Source organism: Carassius carassius, chromosome 43 (genome assembly GCF_963082965.1).
Source record: "Carassius carassius chromosome 43, fCarCar2.1, whole genome shotgun sequence".
In the NCBI taxonomy this organism is placed as follows: Eukaryota; Metazoa; Chordata; class Actinopteri; order Cypriniformes; family Cyprinidae; genus Carassius; species Carassius carassius.
Genome location: NC_081797.1, coordinates 5429866 through 5443520, shown reverse-complemented (window position 1 = coordinate 5443520; position 13655 = coordinate 5429866). Strand labels below are relative to the sequence as shown.

General features: G+C 40.6%; 1 protein-coding gene across 1 annotated transcript in view; it reads right to left on the bottom strand.

Moving 5' to 3' along the window:
• Positions 1 to 13655, bottom strand: part of LOC132125087 (inactive tyrosine-protein kinase PEAK1-like) — a 44764-nt gene that overhangs the window by 6476 nt on the left and 24633 nt on the right. The window contains exons 2-3 of the mRNA XM_059536310.1: positions 6183 to 9446; positions 1881 to 2098 (exon numbers count right to left, since the gene is read on the bottom strand). Coding sequence (XP_059392293.1) covers positions 1881 to 2098; positions 6183 to 9334 — 3370 coding nt within the window. The 5' untranslated portion in view covers positions 9335 to 9446. The remainder of the gene's footprint in view (positions 1 to 1880; positions 2099 to 6182; positions 9447 to 13655) is intronic.

Here is a 13655-nt window from a genome sequence, read left to right as displayed (position 1 = left end):
TGGGACGCTGTGAGCACGGAGACTGTAGTGTATATCGTAAGTTTGAAAGCGTTTAACTTAAATTATCAATATGAATAAACAGTGCTCATAAACGGCTGCTGAGGTCATATTCTCAAGTGAAGCGAGTTGAGGCCTGGACCCGGAAACAGTGCTTCTTAAGTCATCACTTAACAATCGAATACTTTCACCACCATTAAAAGGCAGCAGGTGCATAAATACACTTTTGTTAACTCCATGTAGTTCTGAGAGCTGAGGTGTACATTGTGATTTTCTGAAATACATCAAGATAAGTGCGCAAAGGTCTCTCTCACACACTCTTTCTTTTTCTCATACACACACACATACACACACAATATAATATGCTGTTATACTCCATATAGCTTCATATACAAGTCAGAAACTAAGCTTTTTTTGCACAGGCCTATCTAAAGGGTTAATGGTCCCACCTAGTGATCAACTGTAAAAATAAATGTTACCTCTTCCCAACAGGGAAAACCACCAACAATCAAGAATCTCACACACACACAAACACTATAATTTGCTGTTATACTCCATAAAACTCCATATACAAGCCAGAAACTAAGCCTTTTTTTGCACAGGCCTATCTAAAGGGTTAATGGTCCCACCTAGTGATCAACTGTAAAAATAACAAATTTTACATCTTCCCAAAAGGGAAAACCACAAACAATCAAGAATGCATGATTATATGGTGTCATGGCTTTGCAATCAAAAAATGTCGTTATAATGGACGTCAATGGGGCAAAAACAGCCACCAACAACAAATTAGGGAGAAGAAATTTAAATCTAATGCTGCACAAAAACTAAAAGTGCATCAAAGCCAATGTTGCTACTAATCTTTGACATGGCCAAGACTGTGATAAAAAGTAAAAAAAAAAACCAGCCACAATTACTTTTATATTGAAAATAAGTCATTTCGTGTGTTTTTTCCCCCCAAATCAGTGACATCATTTATGAACTTGGCAATTAAAGAGTTACAATCTTGGATTTTTTTAAAACATTTGGTAGTTTTGATCAGGACTGAAGTTGATTAACAGATTTATGCAAAAAGAAAAAAAATATGAATCTGATACATTTTTACAGCAGTTTAATTGAGTGGATGTTTTCATCCCGAACATAACAAAAGGGTAGTGAATTTGAACAATCCACAAGGGTTAAAATATAGATATACATCATATCTGTTTTCAGCTGTAACATAAATAGAATTTCTGTCATGCCATCCAAAAGTGAGATCACATTAAAATTTTTAGATTTAAACTTATTCAAAATCATAAATAAACAAATGTTTAAGCATTTTGAAACACTTTAAACAGTAAAAGTTAATACATAAAATACTTTAGAATCTACATTGTTTCTAGAACATTTCTATTATATTAAAGGAATTCATGTAAATAAATTAATTGATATTAATTACAAATAATTAACCAATTTATATTAAATAAAAAAATAAGAGTTAGGGGTCACTAGTCGTCTAAGATTTTTGTACCCTACTGAATATTAAATATAAAAGTGTGGTGTTGCAATGTACATTTCCTGCTAGCAAAACTACTTAAACTACACTGTGCTACAGTTCATGCAAAAAAAAAAAAGAGCAAATCGAAGAAAGAAAGAGACAGATCCCTACCTCCTTTCTCAGCACAAACTTCAGAGAGACTCAATCAGCTAAATGACTTCAAATTGAGAGATTGAGAGAAGTGATCTTATTTATTGGTCTAGAAATGCTCTTGCACACGGTGCTGTCATGACAACCTAAATATATCAGCATGAGCCGGCCAAATCAGGTCAGAACCTCATACCGCTGGCCCACATAAATGGACCAAACAAAAACACAAAGTGACCTATCAAACGTGCGTCTTACTCACCCAGGTTGGTGTAAGTGGCCCTGCAGCTGCTGGATGCAGGAGAGTGCGAGATGGTGGAAGTGATTCCCTCTTCCTCTCGCTCTGCTTGCCTGCTGCTGTTTGAAGTGGGCGATGCTGGGGGTGGACAGGAGGCAGGCGGCTCGCGCAGGGGCGACAGCTCCAGCTTAGCAGGAAGAGAGGTGGCTGAGGAGATCTCAGAATCCTGAACTGGAAGCTGACTGCATCAAAGAAAGACAAACAACGGTTGAGAACTATTCCAGCCCAAAGTTTTCTAACCTAAACCGCAAGGATTTAAAAACTGGGGATGCAGATTATTTTACAAAGCTAAATTTAGATTTTTTAAATTCCCTCACTCTCTCTCTTAAAGGGGTAGTTCATCCAAAAAACAAAATTCTGTTATTTTCTCACCCTCAATCTGTTCCAAAGCTGTACAACTAACTAAGATATTTTCAAATATGTGCTGGTCACTCTTTAACATGTATTTGCACTGAATGCAGACTAGGGCTTTGAAGCTTAAAAAATGGATGCAAAAGCACAACAAAAGTATCAAAAGAAATCCATATGACGTGTGTGTTATGTAACAAGAAGTCATATAATAACTTTATGTGATAAGCAGATCAAAATGTTAGTAGTTATTCTGAATTTTAGATCTTGCTAACAAATCAATACTTCACAAAAACGGAAGGTTTTAAATTAAGCTTTGTAAAAGAACCAGCATCCCCATTTTCTAAATCTTTGCTTTTTTACGTTGTATGAAGACTGACACAGAAGAGAAGAAAAAAAGTTCAAAAAGCACAAAAAATATTCTGACAGTTTTTAAAATTAAGGTTGAATTAAGGATCACATGGATTATTTTAAATGTCCTTAAAGGAACACTCTGACTTTTTGGGACTTTAGCTTATTCACAGTATCCCCCAGAGTTAGATAAGTCCATACATACCTTTTTCATTTCTGTGCGTTCTGTAAGTGTTATTTGACGCACCCACCGCTAGCCTAGCTTAGCACAAAGACTGGATGTAAATGGATACTGGTAGCATAGTAATCCCAATAAGTGACAAAATATTGCAAACATTTTCCTATTAACATGTTGTGATCTGTATAGTCACAGCGTGTACAAATAACAAGGCTATATGAAACAGAGAGCATTTTTAATCGTATAAATACTGGGAACTATATTCTCACTAGGCGTAGGAGCACAGCTAACGTTACTTGGGCGGAGTGGCTACTTGGGCGGAGTGATTAGCGCAGCACACGAGAACGTAAACAAAACAAACGTGACTAACTAGCTAGACGTGACTCGTGATCATGGCTGACTTTGAGGAATTGTCAGACTCAGAGGAATTTTACTGTGTATAAAACCAATATCCAGAACCATATAGTTTTGAGCCAGAATACACAGACGATGAGTTACAAACTTTGGAAGCTGTAAGACGAAGGGAGAATCAGAACGAACACGGACTGGTGGTGTAAATGTGGAACCTATGTCGACAGAAACCGAGTGCCTTTGTTGTAATGAATGGGACCGGGTATTGCGATCAATGTCAAGGCTTGATGACAATCAAAATATTTGCGTCACTACTAAGGAAGATTTCTCTGCCCTAATAAACCCGGCAGTTGTCTTTTTTTTCCCCCATTGTGACAAGATCAACTGGAAGAAACGCCCCATGCCGAGTGAACCTAATGGTCAGCTGTCCACCAAGTAAGTGATTTTGTTATAATGATCATTCATAGTTCAATGAAATTGTAGTATAGCCATTGCATACAGTGTGTCACAATAATAACAATAAAGGGGATACACGGATACACGTATTCCCTATTCACGTAATAGTGTCACTAGTAAGGTTATATTACATTAGCATGGCACTGTTACAGTATGGCTAATGTTAGTCATCTCAAAACATAACGGAACACTTACCGCAGCAACAGGTGATCCAATTTGTCCTGTCTTTATTATCGATGGGATGGCTGTATCCTTTAGCACACGTTTCATGGTCTGTGTGGCAACTTGCATTTTTTCAAAATAGTCGTCTACAGTAAAATGTTCAGAGCAAACAAAATACTTCATGATGATGTTTACAGGTGTGTTTGGATCTATTTCCAGAGCAAGTAGACATCGATTCATCAGGTCAGCGTTTGTGGTTGGAATTCTATGAAACATCATAGTATTACCTGGTCTCCCCTGTTTATTGTCGCAGTTATTTACAATACAGCGAACACCCATGATTGTACACTATAAATCTACTATCTAGTAATTGCTGACTCTATTACTCCAACTGAGCGAACTCTCTTCTCCTCACCACGGCGCGTCTCGGGTGCTGCGCTAATCAATCCGCCCAAGTTGCCACTCCGCCCAAGTAACGTTAGCTGTGCTCCTACGCCTAGTGAGAATATAGTTCCCAGTATTAATACGATTAAAAATGGTCTCTGTCTCATATAGCCTTGTTATTTGTACACGCTGTGACTATACAGATCACAACATGTAAATAGAAAATGTTTGCATTATTTTGTCACTCATTGGGATTACTATGCTACCAGTATCCATTTACATCCAGTCTTTGTGCTAAGCTAGGCTAGCGGTGGGTGCGTCAAATAACACTTACAGAACGCACAGAAATGAAAAAGGTATGTATGGACTTATCTAACTCTGGGGGATACTGTGAATAAGCTAAAGTCCCAAAAAGTCGGAGTGTTCCTTTAATACCTTTCTGGACCTTGAACGTGTCAGTCGTGTTGCTGTGTATGCAGGGTCAGAAAGTACGGAGCCCCGCAAGAAAGCTCTCGGATTTCTATATCTTAATTCGAAAATATCTTAAAATATCTTAATTTGTGTTCCGAAGATGAATGAAGGTCTTTCGGGTTTTGAACTACATGATGGTGAGTAATTAATGACTTTTTAAGTCACACTTCAAAATGTCTACTTTAGAGTCACCTGAAGAAATTATATCATACAAGTTTGGAACAAAATGAAAGTAAGTAAATAATGGGATGAATAATGATTACTAATGAATAATTGTCTGATAGTACTTTAGTTCAAAATGAAATTTTAATTAGCATGTAGCACTACTAATCAAACACAAAATACAACTGTCCTTTGCTTAGATTCCAATTCATCCCTCCTGTATCCCAGTGCCAAACTTACTCTTCTAAATAACCCATCCAAGAATGTTAAATGGGAGGAATATTCTGCAGGCAGAGCATGTCTGGACATATAAAAACATTCTGTTCCATTAAGTTATGACACACTCAAAAATCTACACGGAAGGTGTTCTCAAAAATAAAGATAAGATTCCTAATGCTTCCAATGAAACACCAGTGCAAAAAAAATAAATAAATTGTAAACACACATGGGAAGATATAACCAAGTTTTTAAACGAGAGAGTATCTAGATAGCTCAGTGTTTGAACTTGTTAGAAGAACCTGAATCAACGTGTCTCACGTATCTCTTTCTCTTAGGCAGATAACACTCTGCAAACACACTTGTGCACACACACCAGCTGAAACAAAGTGTTGGTCAGTTTAAAGGAATTTGAGGAAGTAATGCTTACCCACCATATTGGCTCACACAGTTACCCATTCGATAAGGTCAGAGACAGTAAATGTTTATATCAAAAACAGGAAAAATCTCTCGTCTCTGTGCTTTTCTTACTCCTCTTCTCTCTGTTGAACATTTGCTATGAATGCTTTTTCCTCCACATGATTAACCCTTAACACACATCTACCTGTGGTTGTTAATCAGCTCACAACTGTGACATATCAAGATCAAAGGTCCCTCTTGTCAGCAGATCACACACATTTATGACCAACAAAATAGGAAGCAGTTTATTACAGTTAGGATATCACCTAGTTAAAAAAGATACTTTTTGCACTACTTACTGATACTTCTTTTAATACTACTACTGCTGCTAAAAGTAATAGTTAAATATAACCACTATGCAGTATAAATGACAAATGTACATTTTCAACTAGTTAATCAAGCAGTTTTACCATTAAGCTATTCCAAATAAATGTGAAAAATGTTCAATTACTATATATATATATAATTAAAGTTAAACTTTTTTTTTCTTTTTTTCCCAGTTATGTTAGGGTTAGCAAGTGTTTAATATGTTAATCCTAATATTCGTTACACACACACACAAAAATATATATATATATATAAAAAATAAAAAAATACTTTTAAATGCATTTTTATCTGGAATGAAAATAAAGGTCATGCATAAAAACATGCACTAAGACAGTAAGATAAGTACACAGGAAAGACCTTATATGAGAAAGAGGGGGTACTGACAGGGAAAGGTAGCTTACTTCATGACTTTACTAATGAGGAGACTGGCTCTGCTCTTGGGTGGAGTCGACAGGCTGGAAGCTCCACCTTCTGCTGTGCCACCTTCTTTGTGTTCCTCAACCCAAAGCTCCGCCTCCTCTCCGCTGGTGACGCTCTCTGATTTGTAGGTGAATATGATTGTGGGTTTCTGGTGAGGGTCATCCGTCTTGGATTCTGAAAACCAGTGCTGTCTCTGTAAAGGTGGAGGAGGCAGTACGGTGATGACGGTCCCATCTAATCCCAACAGCTTCCCTTTTTCCTTCTCTCGCTCCATTTTCTCTTTCTGTTCATCCTCATCCTTCCGCCGGCGGAAGAAACTCTTGAAGGATATCCAGCGTTTGGGCTTATTACCATCAGTCGAACGCCTGCCCTCTGCACCAGGACTGGTCTCTCCATCACTAGGTCTGGCCCCAGCTGGTCTCGTCCAGTTGTTGAAATGCCTCTGAAGCAGGTTGCTTGAGTGGTAAGGAGAGGAGCTAGACCGGACTGGGGGAAATGGGGCGCTAGGTTCAGATTTGGGGCTTGTGGGTGGTACAGCAGCAGAGGCACTCTGGGATTTGGGAAGGACTTTAGGTGGTGTATCTTTTTGAGGTTCTGCAGAACAGTGGAGTGATTTAGGTCTGTTAGGAGCATCTCTGGAAGCATCTGGAGGCAGCGAGTAAAGTTCCTCAGCACTGCATGTCTTACTCTGGCCATCTGGGGAGTCTGGAGGAGAAGGCGGTGGCTGAATGGAGGCCACAATTTGAGACAGAACAGCACTTGCTTTCTCTCTCTGACCTGAACTTCCATTTGAGGTTACCTGGCAATCTTTGCTGCCCTCTGCTGGTTGCTCACTGCTGGGGTTGCGGATACGATCCAGACTGCTGTGTGCTATAATGGCAGGGCTAGGGCTCAGACTACCTACAGCAAGGACAGAGACACCTGTCGTAGTCCTGGATTTGCCATTGTTTACAGTCTGTCCAGATACTGTGGTAGTCCTCAGTTCACCAGGAGCAGTTACATCTGCTGGGTGCTTCAGCTGAGGTGGTGTCTGCTCAGACGGTGATGGCTGGGAACTTTCGGAAGATCCAATTTCCTCATATGTGTGGCTGGCCACTCGCTCTCCGACCCCAGGCTTTGAATGTGGCAGTTCACCATTGAGCCCCAGGAAACTCTTGTAAACAGCTAGGTTATCGTACGCACTGGGATTAATCACAATGGGAACTTTCACTGCTTTTTTGGAGCTGCGTGCATATGCAGGCTCATCACGGATGATGATGGGAAACGGGGGCATGCCAGCATTGTTGTAGCTGTTAAATTTGATCTCAGACAAGTTAGGTGATTTAGTTGGGACTGTGCGGGCTGAGCTGAAGCCTGCAGTTGGAGATGTGGGAGCTGATTTGTGATTGATGAGTCTTGGAGCAGCACTGCCGCTTGTTAAATCAACTTTAGGGATCTTTTGTCGAGGGCTGGTGCAAGACGTCCACACTTCTTGGTAACGGATGCTGCCGGGTTTTGTGCGGAAACCACTGGGTCCTCCAGAGGAAGAACTTGGAGGAGACTGAGGCGTCAGCAGAGACAATGAAACAGATGGAAATGCCACAGGTGAAACCGGCAATCTGGGGGACTGAGGCGAGGTGAGTGAGACAGGACAGGGTTCAGAAGAAGAGCAAAGCACAACACTGGGCCCACTTAACTTTGGAGTGCTTTCACTTGAGTGAGTGTGTTCATCTTTAGTGGCCATAGAGGCAGACACATCCACCACCGTATAGGGCTTACAGATAGGAGTCTTCTCGAGATTCACTACTCGATAAGGCTTGGCCTGCTCCTCAGTTGGGCTGAAGCTTATTGTGATTGGCTGGCCTGGCAAAGCTTGTGGAAGAGCCCCACCCTCTCTCTGAACTCCATCTTGTTCTTCCAGTCGGATGGCTAGAACAGCTTTATGCGTTTCATTGGAATTTGGCGAACTCAGTCCTTTGGCTGAGGGTTCTTTGCTAGGTGGGAAAGGATGACCATTTCTCTGGTCACCAGTGCCCCTACTGCTGCCAGCGCAGTTTTCGTCGGGCAGAGAAATCAAGGAATCAGGTGAGGTGGTGGACTCAGAAGTGGACAAAAAGCCACTACCCTGGTGGTCAGAGGTGTATGACAGTAGGGCAGGAGCTCCATTTGAGTCAACAGATGGGTATCCATTGAGAATCTCATCATAACTGTCATCGTAATCCACTGCACAGAACCGTTGCAGTGAACGGTTGCGTAGAGGCACTGTATTCCACTTCTTCCCTACAGCAAAGGGAACCGGGGACAGTGTAGCTGCACGGAAATTGGCGAACCTAGGTTGACCCCGCATTCGTATCCCCATTGCTAGCAACTCCTCATCGCTTTCATCCCAACTATCATGCTCTCCATCGTCGTCATCCTCATCACCACTTTCATCCTCCTCATCATCACCATCACTGGAGAATTCTGGATAACAGAAACGTCCACCCTCAGAGCTGATGACCTCAGCACTGTCACTGAGGGAAACACGTTTCATTGCTCCTCTACCACTACTCCCAGCATGGATACAGCTTGATGCTGGAAGGCCCCTCTCTAATGAGCGCCTGTATGAACTGCAGATCCGGCCAAAGAAGTCATCTCTACTTGAGCTTGGAGAAGGTCCGAGGCCAGCAATCTCTTTTAGCACATCCGTAAGTCCGTTGTTGTTGCTGCTAGTTGGCTGTGGGGAAATTGCACCATATGCCTCTGCTTGCCCGACCAAATCCTCCCCTTGGTTGTTGTTTGTCCTTGTGGGTCTTGAGCTGTTCTGGCTGTCTTGGTTCCACACAGTGAAAGGTGAGCTTTTAGTGACCCGCTGCGCTCCCTCTGTAAGCCTTGGCACATTTCCCTCAGAGTCCAACCCTGGTGGGGAGCATGGCAGCATCATGGTAGGCTTTACTGCAATAGTAGGCTTCTTGGCGACAGGTGGGCGGACCTGTCCTGCTCGGGATGAGGAAATACTCCTCTGGCTGTTTGTGTGTCTGGCACTGATGTTTGTCTTGCTCTCACTGGCAGCATTGGCTTGCTCTGGAGGCCGGTGAAGGCTCTTGGGCTTAAAGCAGTTTTTGCACTCCCCTGGTTTCCACACATGTTCAGTGAAGGTGTTGCATGCAGACATGACTGCAGGGCAGTGCCACAGCGTCAGTGGACAGGAAAGCCCTCCATCACACACACAAACGAAAGGCTGAACGTCTCTTTCACACACAGTTTACGAACTGTGCACTCAGTGCCTGTTAAAAAGAATAACAGAGTCAGCCAGTGCAATTCTGAAACCAAATGTAATCACTGTTTTCATCTTGCATAAAGGCTGTTGAATCAGGCACTCATTACTCTTTTCCAGCAGGGGTCAGAGTTTGACTCGTAACATGAATGTCTAGTGTCTCTCTCTTTTACACATGCAAACACAGGCTGCCAGATTCTCACAGCTCTATTTTTGGATCACAACGCAGCGCTGAGCAGTTGCAGGTAAACATCATGCCTTGTGACATACTGACACCACATATACAGACACAGTCGAACATGTACAATTATACTTGTGGGGACCCCCACAGGTTTTTATTGTTGGTACAGAACAAATCCTCCCCTACCATGTATAGACACATTTATATGTTTAGATTTGAAGACATAATTTGCCTATTTGAGATCCTTTTTTTTTTTTTTTTTTTTTTTAAAGTGAGGACAATCCTAACAAGTCAGTTTAAAAGGGATTTACTTTATTTATGAGGACATTTTCTAGCCCTCACAAGTAGTGAAACAATTGCATCTGTTGTACCGTGTCCTATGTCTCCCAACATTTGAAACACTTCAAATTTACCAAACCCCCATAAACAAATATGCTACCTTATCATACTGGGCTGAAAAATAATTAATAAAAAACTTGCAGAGAGTTAAATTTTTTTTCCTTAAACAGCAGAATGACACTCACTTTTATATGTTACAGGAACATAAATGAAAAAGAAGAGTGCTCACAGGATTTTACTAACTCTTAATTTTGTACCTGTTGCTGGGCAATTGTTCAGAGCAATGACTGTCAAAGGCGGCTCATGGGGGTCAGATCATCGGGGTCATCATCTCGCCATGGAGCGTACCACACATCTAAAAAAATTCAGATGAACAACACACACAGACACAAATGATCTAACAGAGGATCTTCTGTTCACTTGCTCAAAATCCTAATATAAATCATAGGCAGGACCACTCGTTGCTGTATGAATAGGACTTTTATAATTACTATGCCTTTATAAGGTAATTAAAAGGTTAGTTTAATTAAACACAGTGCCTGTCAATTACTTCAGAGGTCATTGCGTCTGTACTTGCCTTCTTGATGAAAAACAGAAACTCATCATTGATAAATCATAATAAATCTAATCTGGCTATAGATTTACTGTTTGGAAGATGTGGATTTGGACTAACTGAAACTAAACTGTTATAAAATCTATAAAACCTCATTAGCTTTAAATCCATTAAAACATAATAAGTATTTCTTTACAGAGAAGCAAATTACATATAATCTAAAACAGGATTTAGGAACACGTAAAAACCCACTTTAATCTCTCACACAATCATGCACACATTTACTAAGTCTCTTAAGCTCTATGTTTCTCTTATTTCTTTGACCGCTGCAGTACTGAGGGTTAACAAAGCTCCATCCCATTGTCATGCCTGTATTAGTGAGTGAGCGTGTGTCTAGGGGCAGATATATTTTTGTGCTCTCTGCTAAATCCATCTGCAGACTGAGAACAACATTCCATTGCACAACATCTGAGATTAATGAGAGAGTGAGAGACAGACAGACAGGAAGCAAGAGAGGGACAGACAGAATGTTCTCTGGAGGATGCAGTAGCTCATGGGTTAATGAAGCTCTTTATGGCTTTCAGAAACATCTCTCCACCCTTAATTTCCCTCCTCATAGTTCATGTCACTTCTGCTCTTTTCCTCCACTGTTCTTTTTTCACAATCTGATGACTCAAATCTGTATTTCCTTGCTGCATACGGAACACACTGGGTCTTTGATCATTCTAATCAGTTTTCTGCTTCTGACGCTCCTTAATGCTTTCAGTCTTTTTTATGTGTCAGCTGTACTTGAACCACCAACTGTTACTGTACTGTAAGTTATCAGAACAGGTCTAAGCTAGAAAATGCAGAGCTGGACATTGTGTGCATAATCACACCAGATGTCCTCAGCACAAAATCAAACAGGCAGTGAACAGGCAGATGTGATGTTTTTTAGAGGTGCCAGGAAATGTGGCACAGCTGTCTAGCTAGGGAACATGATTCCACATTCGCTAGGAAAATCACAAAATCAGTGGGGTTTATTCATATAATACTCCACCTTACAGCAGACAGAGGTGGGAAAAAGGTACAATTTTAAGAACCTCAAGGCTCCTGCTTCTGTAGGCTTGAGCTTGGAATATCTTGGAAATGATACCAGCAGTCGGTACTTTTAAAGATCTAAAAGATCTGGGCTGGTAAACTGAAAAGCTGTTCAGATGCCACAATGATTGACTGATAATGAATGAAATGACACGTTTTGACGAATATAGGACAAAACTGTGTAATGAGTCCCATTCTCAGTACGTTCAGAAGTTTTTTGTTCTCTGGCTCCTTCACTGAGTCTCTCTCATGTTTCACATACCTGAGTGATGACATCACTCCAACTTCTCCAATCTAAACTCCACCCTCTCACTCTCCAGAGCTGCCAATGTGTGAGACGCTCAGTGACTGAGAAGTGTGGGGTGTTCAGTGTATAGATGCTACAGCCAATCAGCCAATACTGATCTAGAGGAACTACAACAGACAGAGTTACGACAGAGTAGGTATAGAGTTACAGATTAGGGTTACAGAATATTGATTTGGCCTGGATATATAATTACAGCAGATATAGAGTTACAGCAGTAACTAGAACAGGTGTAGAGTTACAGCAGATAGAGAAGGTATACAATTACTGCAGATTATGTATGTATAGAATCACAGCAGCTAAAGCAGGTAGATTCAGTAGAACTAAATCTTTAGTAGAGTAAATACAGATTAATAGAAGCTAGAGTGGTTATAACTTAACAGCAGTAGCTAGATCAGATATAGAGTCACAGAAGATTGAGCAGGTACAGAGTAACAGAAGCTAGAGCAAATGTAGAGTTACAGCAGATTTAGTAGGTATACAATTATAATAGAGCTGATTTTGAGTTAAAGTAATTACAGTAGCCTAATTATGCTACAGGTTTACAGCAACTAGAGCGGTTATAAAGTTATAGCAGTGACTAAAGCAAGTTTAGAGTAACAAGCTAGAGCAACAGCAGAATGAGTATTTATAAAATAACAGTAGACAGAGCTGATATAGAGTTACAGTAGCAGTACAGGTAGAAATGTTACAGCAGATTACGTACATTTACAGCAGCTACAGCATTTGTAGTGTTACAGCAGTAACAAGAGCTGGTAGAGGATTAGAGAAGATTGAGCAGATACAGAGTAACAGAAGCTAGAGCAAATGGAGAGTTACAGAATATTGAGTGTAAAATGATAGTAATTATAGGTGATATAGTGTTACAGTAACTAAAGTAGACAGGTGTTACAGCAGATGGAGCAGATACACATTTATAGCAGCTAGAGCAGTTATAGAGTTACAACAGTAACTAGAGCAGATATAGAGTAACAAAACAGTTACAATTAAGGGTGCACAATAAATATCGGACGATAATTAATGCCCATTTCTTCAGTAAAGCCGGTTCTCTAATCGCAAATCCACCTTCATTATCAGCGTGGATTTGCGCAACTTGTCAGTTAAAAATGACTCTGTGTAGTAACAGCTGCTCTATGTGAAACCACGCACATGATGGAATTTACAGCTGATTAGAGAACCGGCTTTACTGACGAGATGTGCATTAATTATCGTCCGATATTTATTGTGCACCCTTAATTGTAACTGTTCTGTTACTAGTTACAATTAGCAAAACCCCTAGTTACAATTAACAAAACAGCAGCTAGAACAGCAGATAGAGAAAATAAAGAGTTATAGCTGATGGAGTTTTACAGTATTTTGCACTAGTGTTCCAAAAAACACCATAAACTGTGCTGAGAAAAAACAGTTTTTTCCCCCCACAAATCTACAGGAAGAAAAACCATGTGCCTTAGCAAAAAGGCACATTCATATTCACTACACACAACCAATTACATCAACAGATCTAGAATGAAAACCAAACAACTAACCAAATTATTTTTGATCCACCACCAATGCGGCAGTTTTGCTTGTGAACAACAGGATGCACGTTCACTGTGCTAGCACAAGACTGATTGGAAACGACTCAACACCGCTGGCAGGTCTTGCTGGGTTACCATGACAACCTAAAAGCTCATGCACACAGACCTGAAATGCAGTTTCAAAAATTACTCTTCTTCACAACTTGGAGCAAAAATGTCTCTATGCTCTCAGCGATTATGGCAGC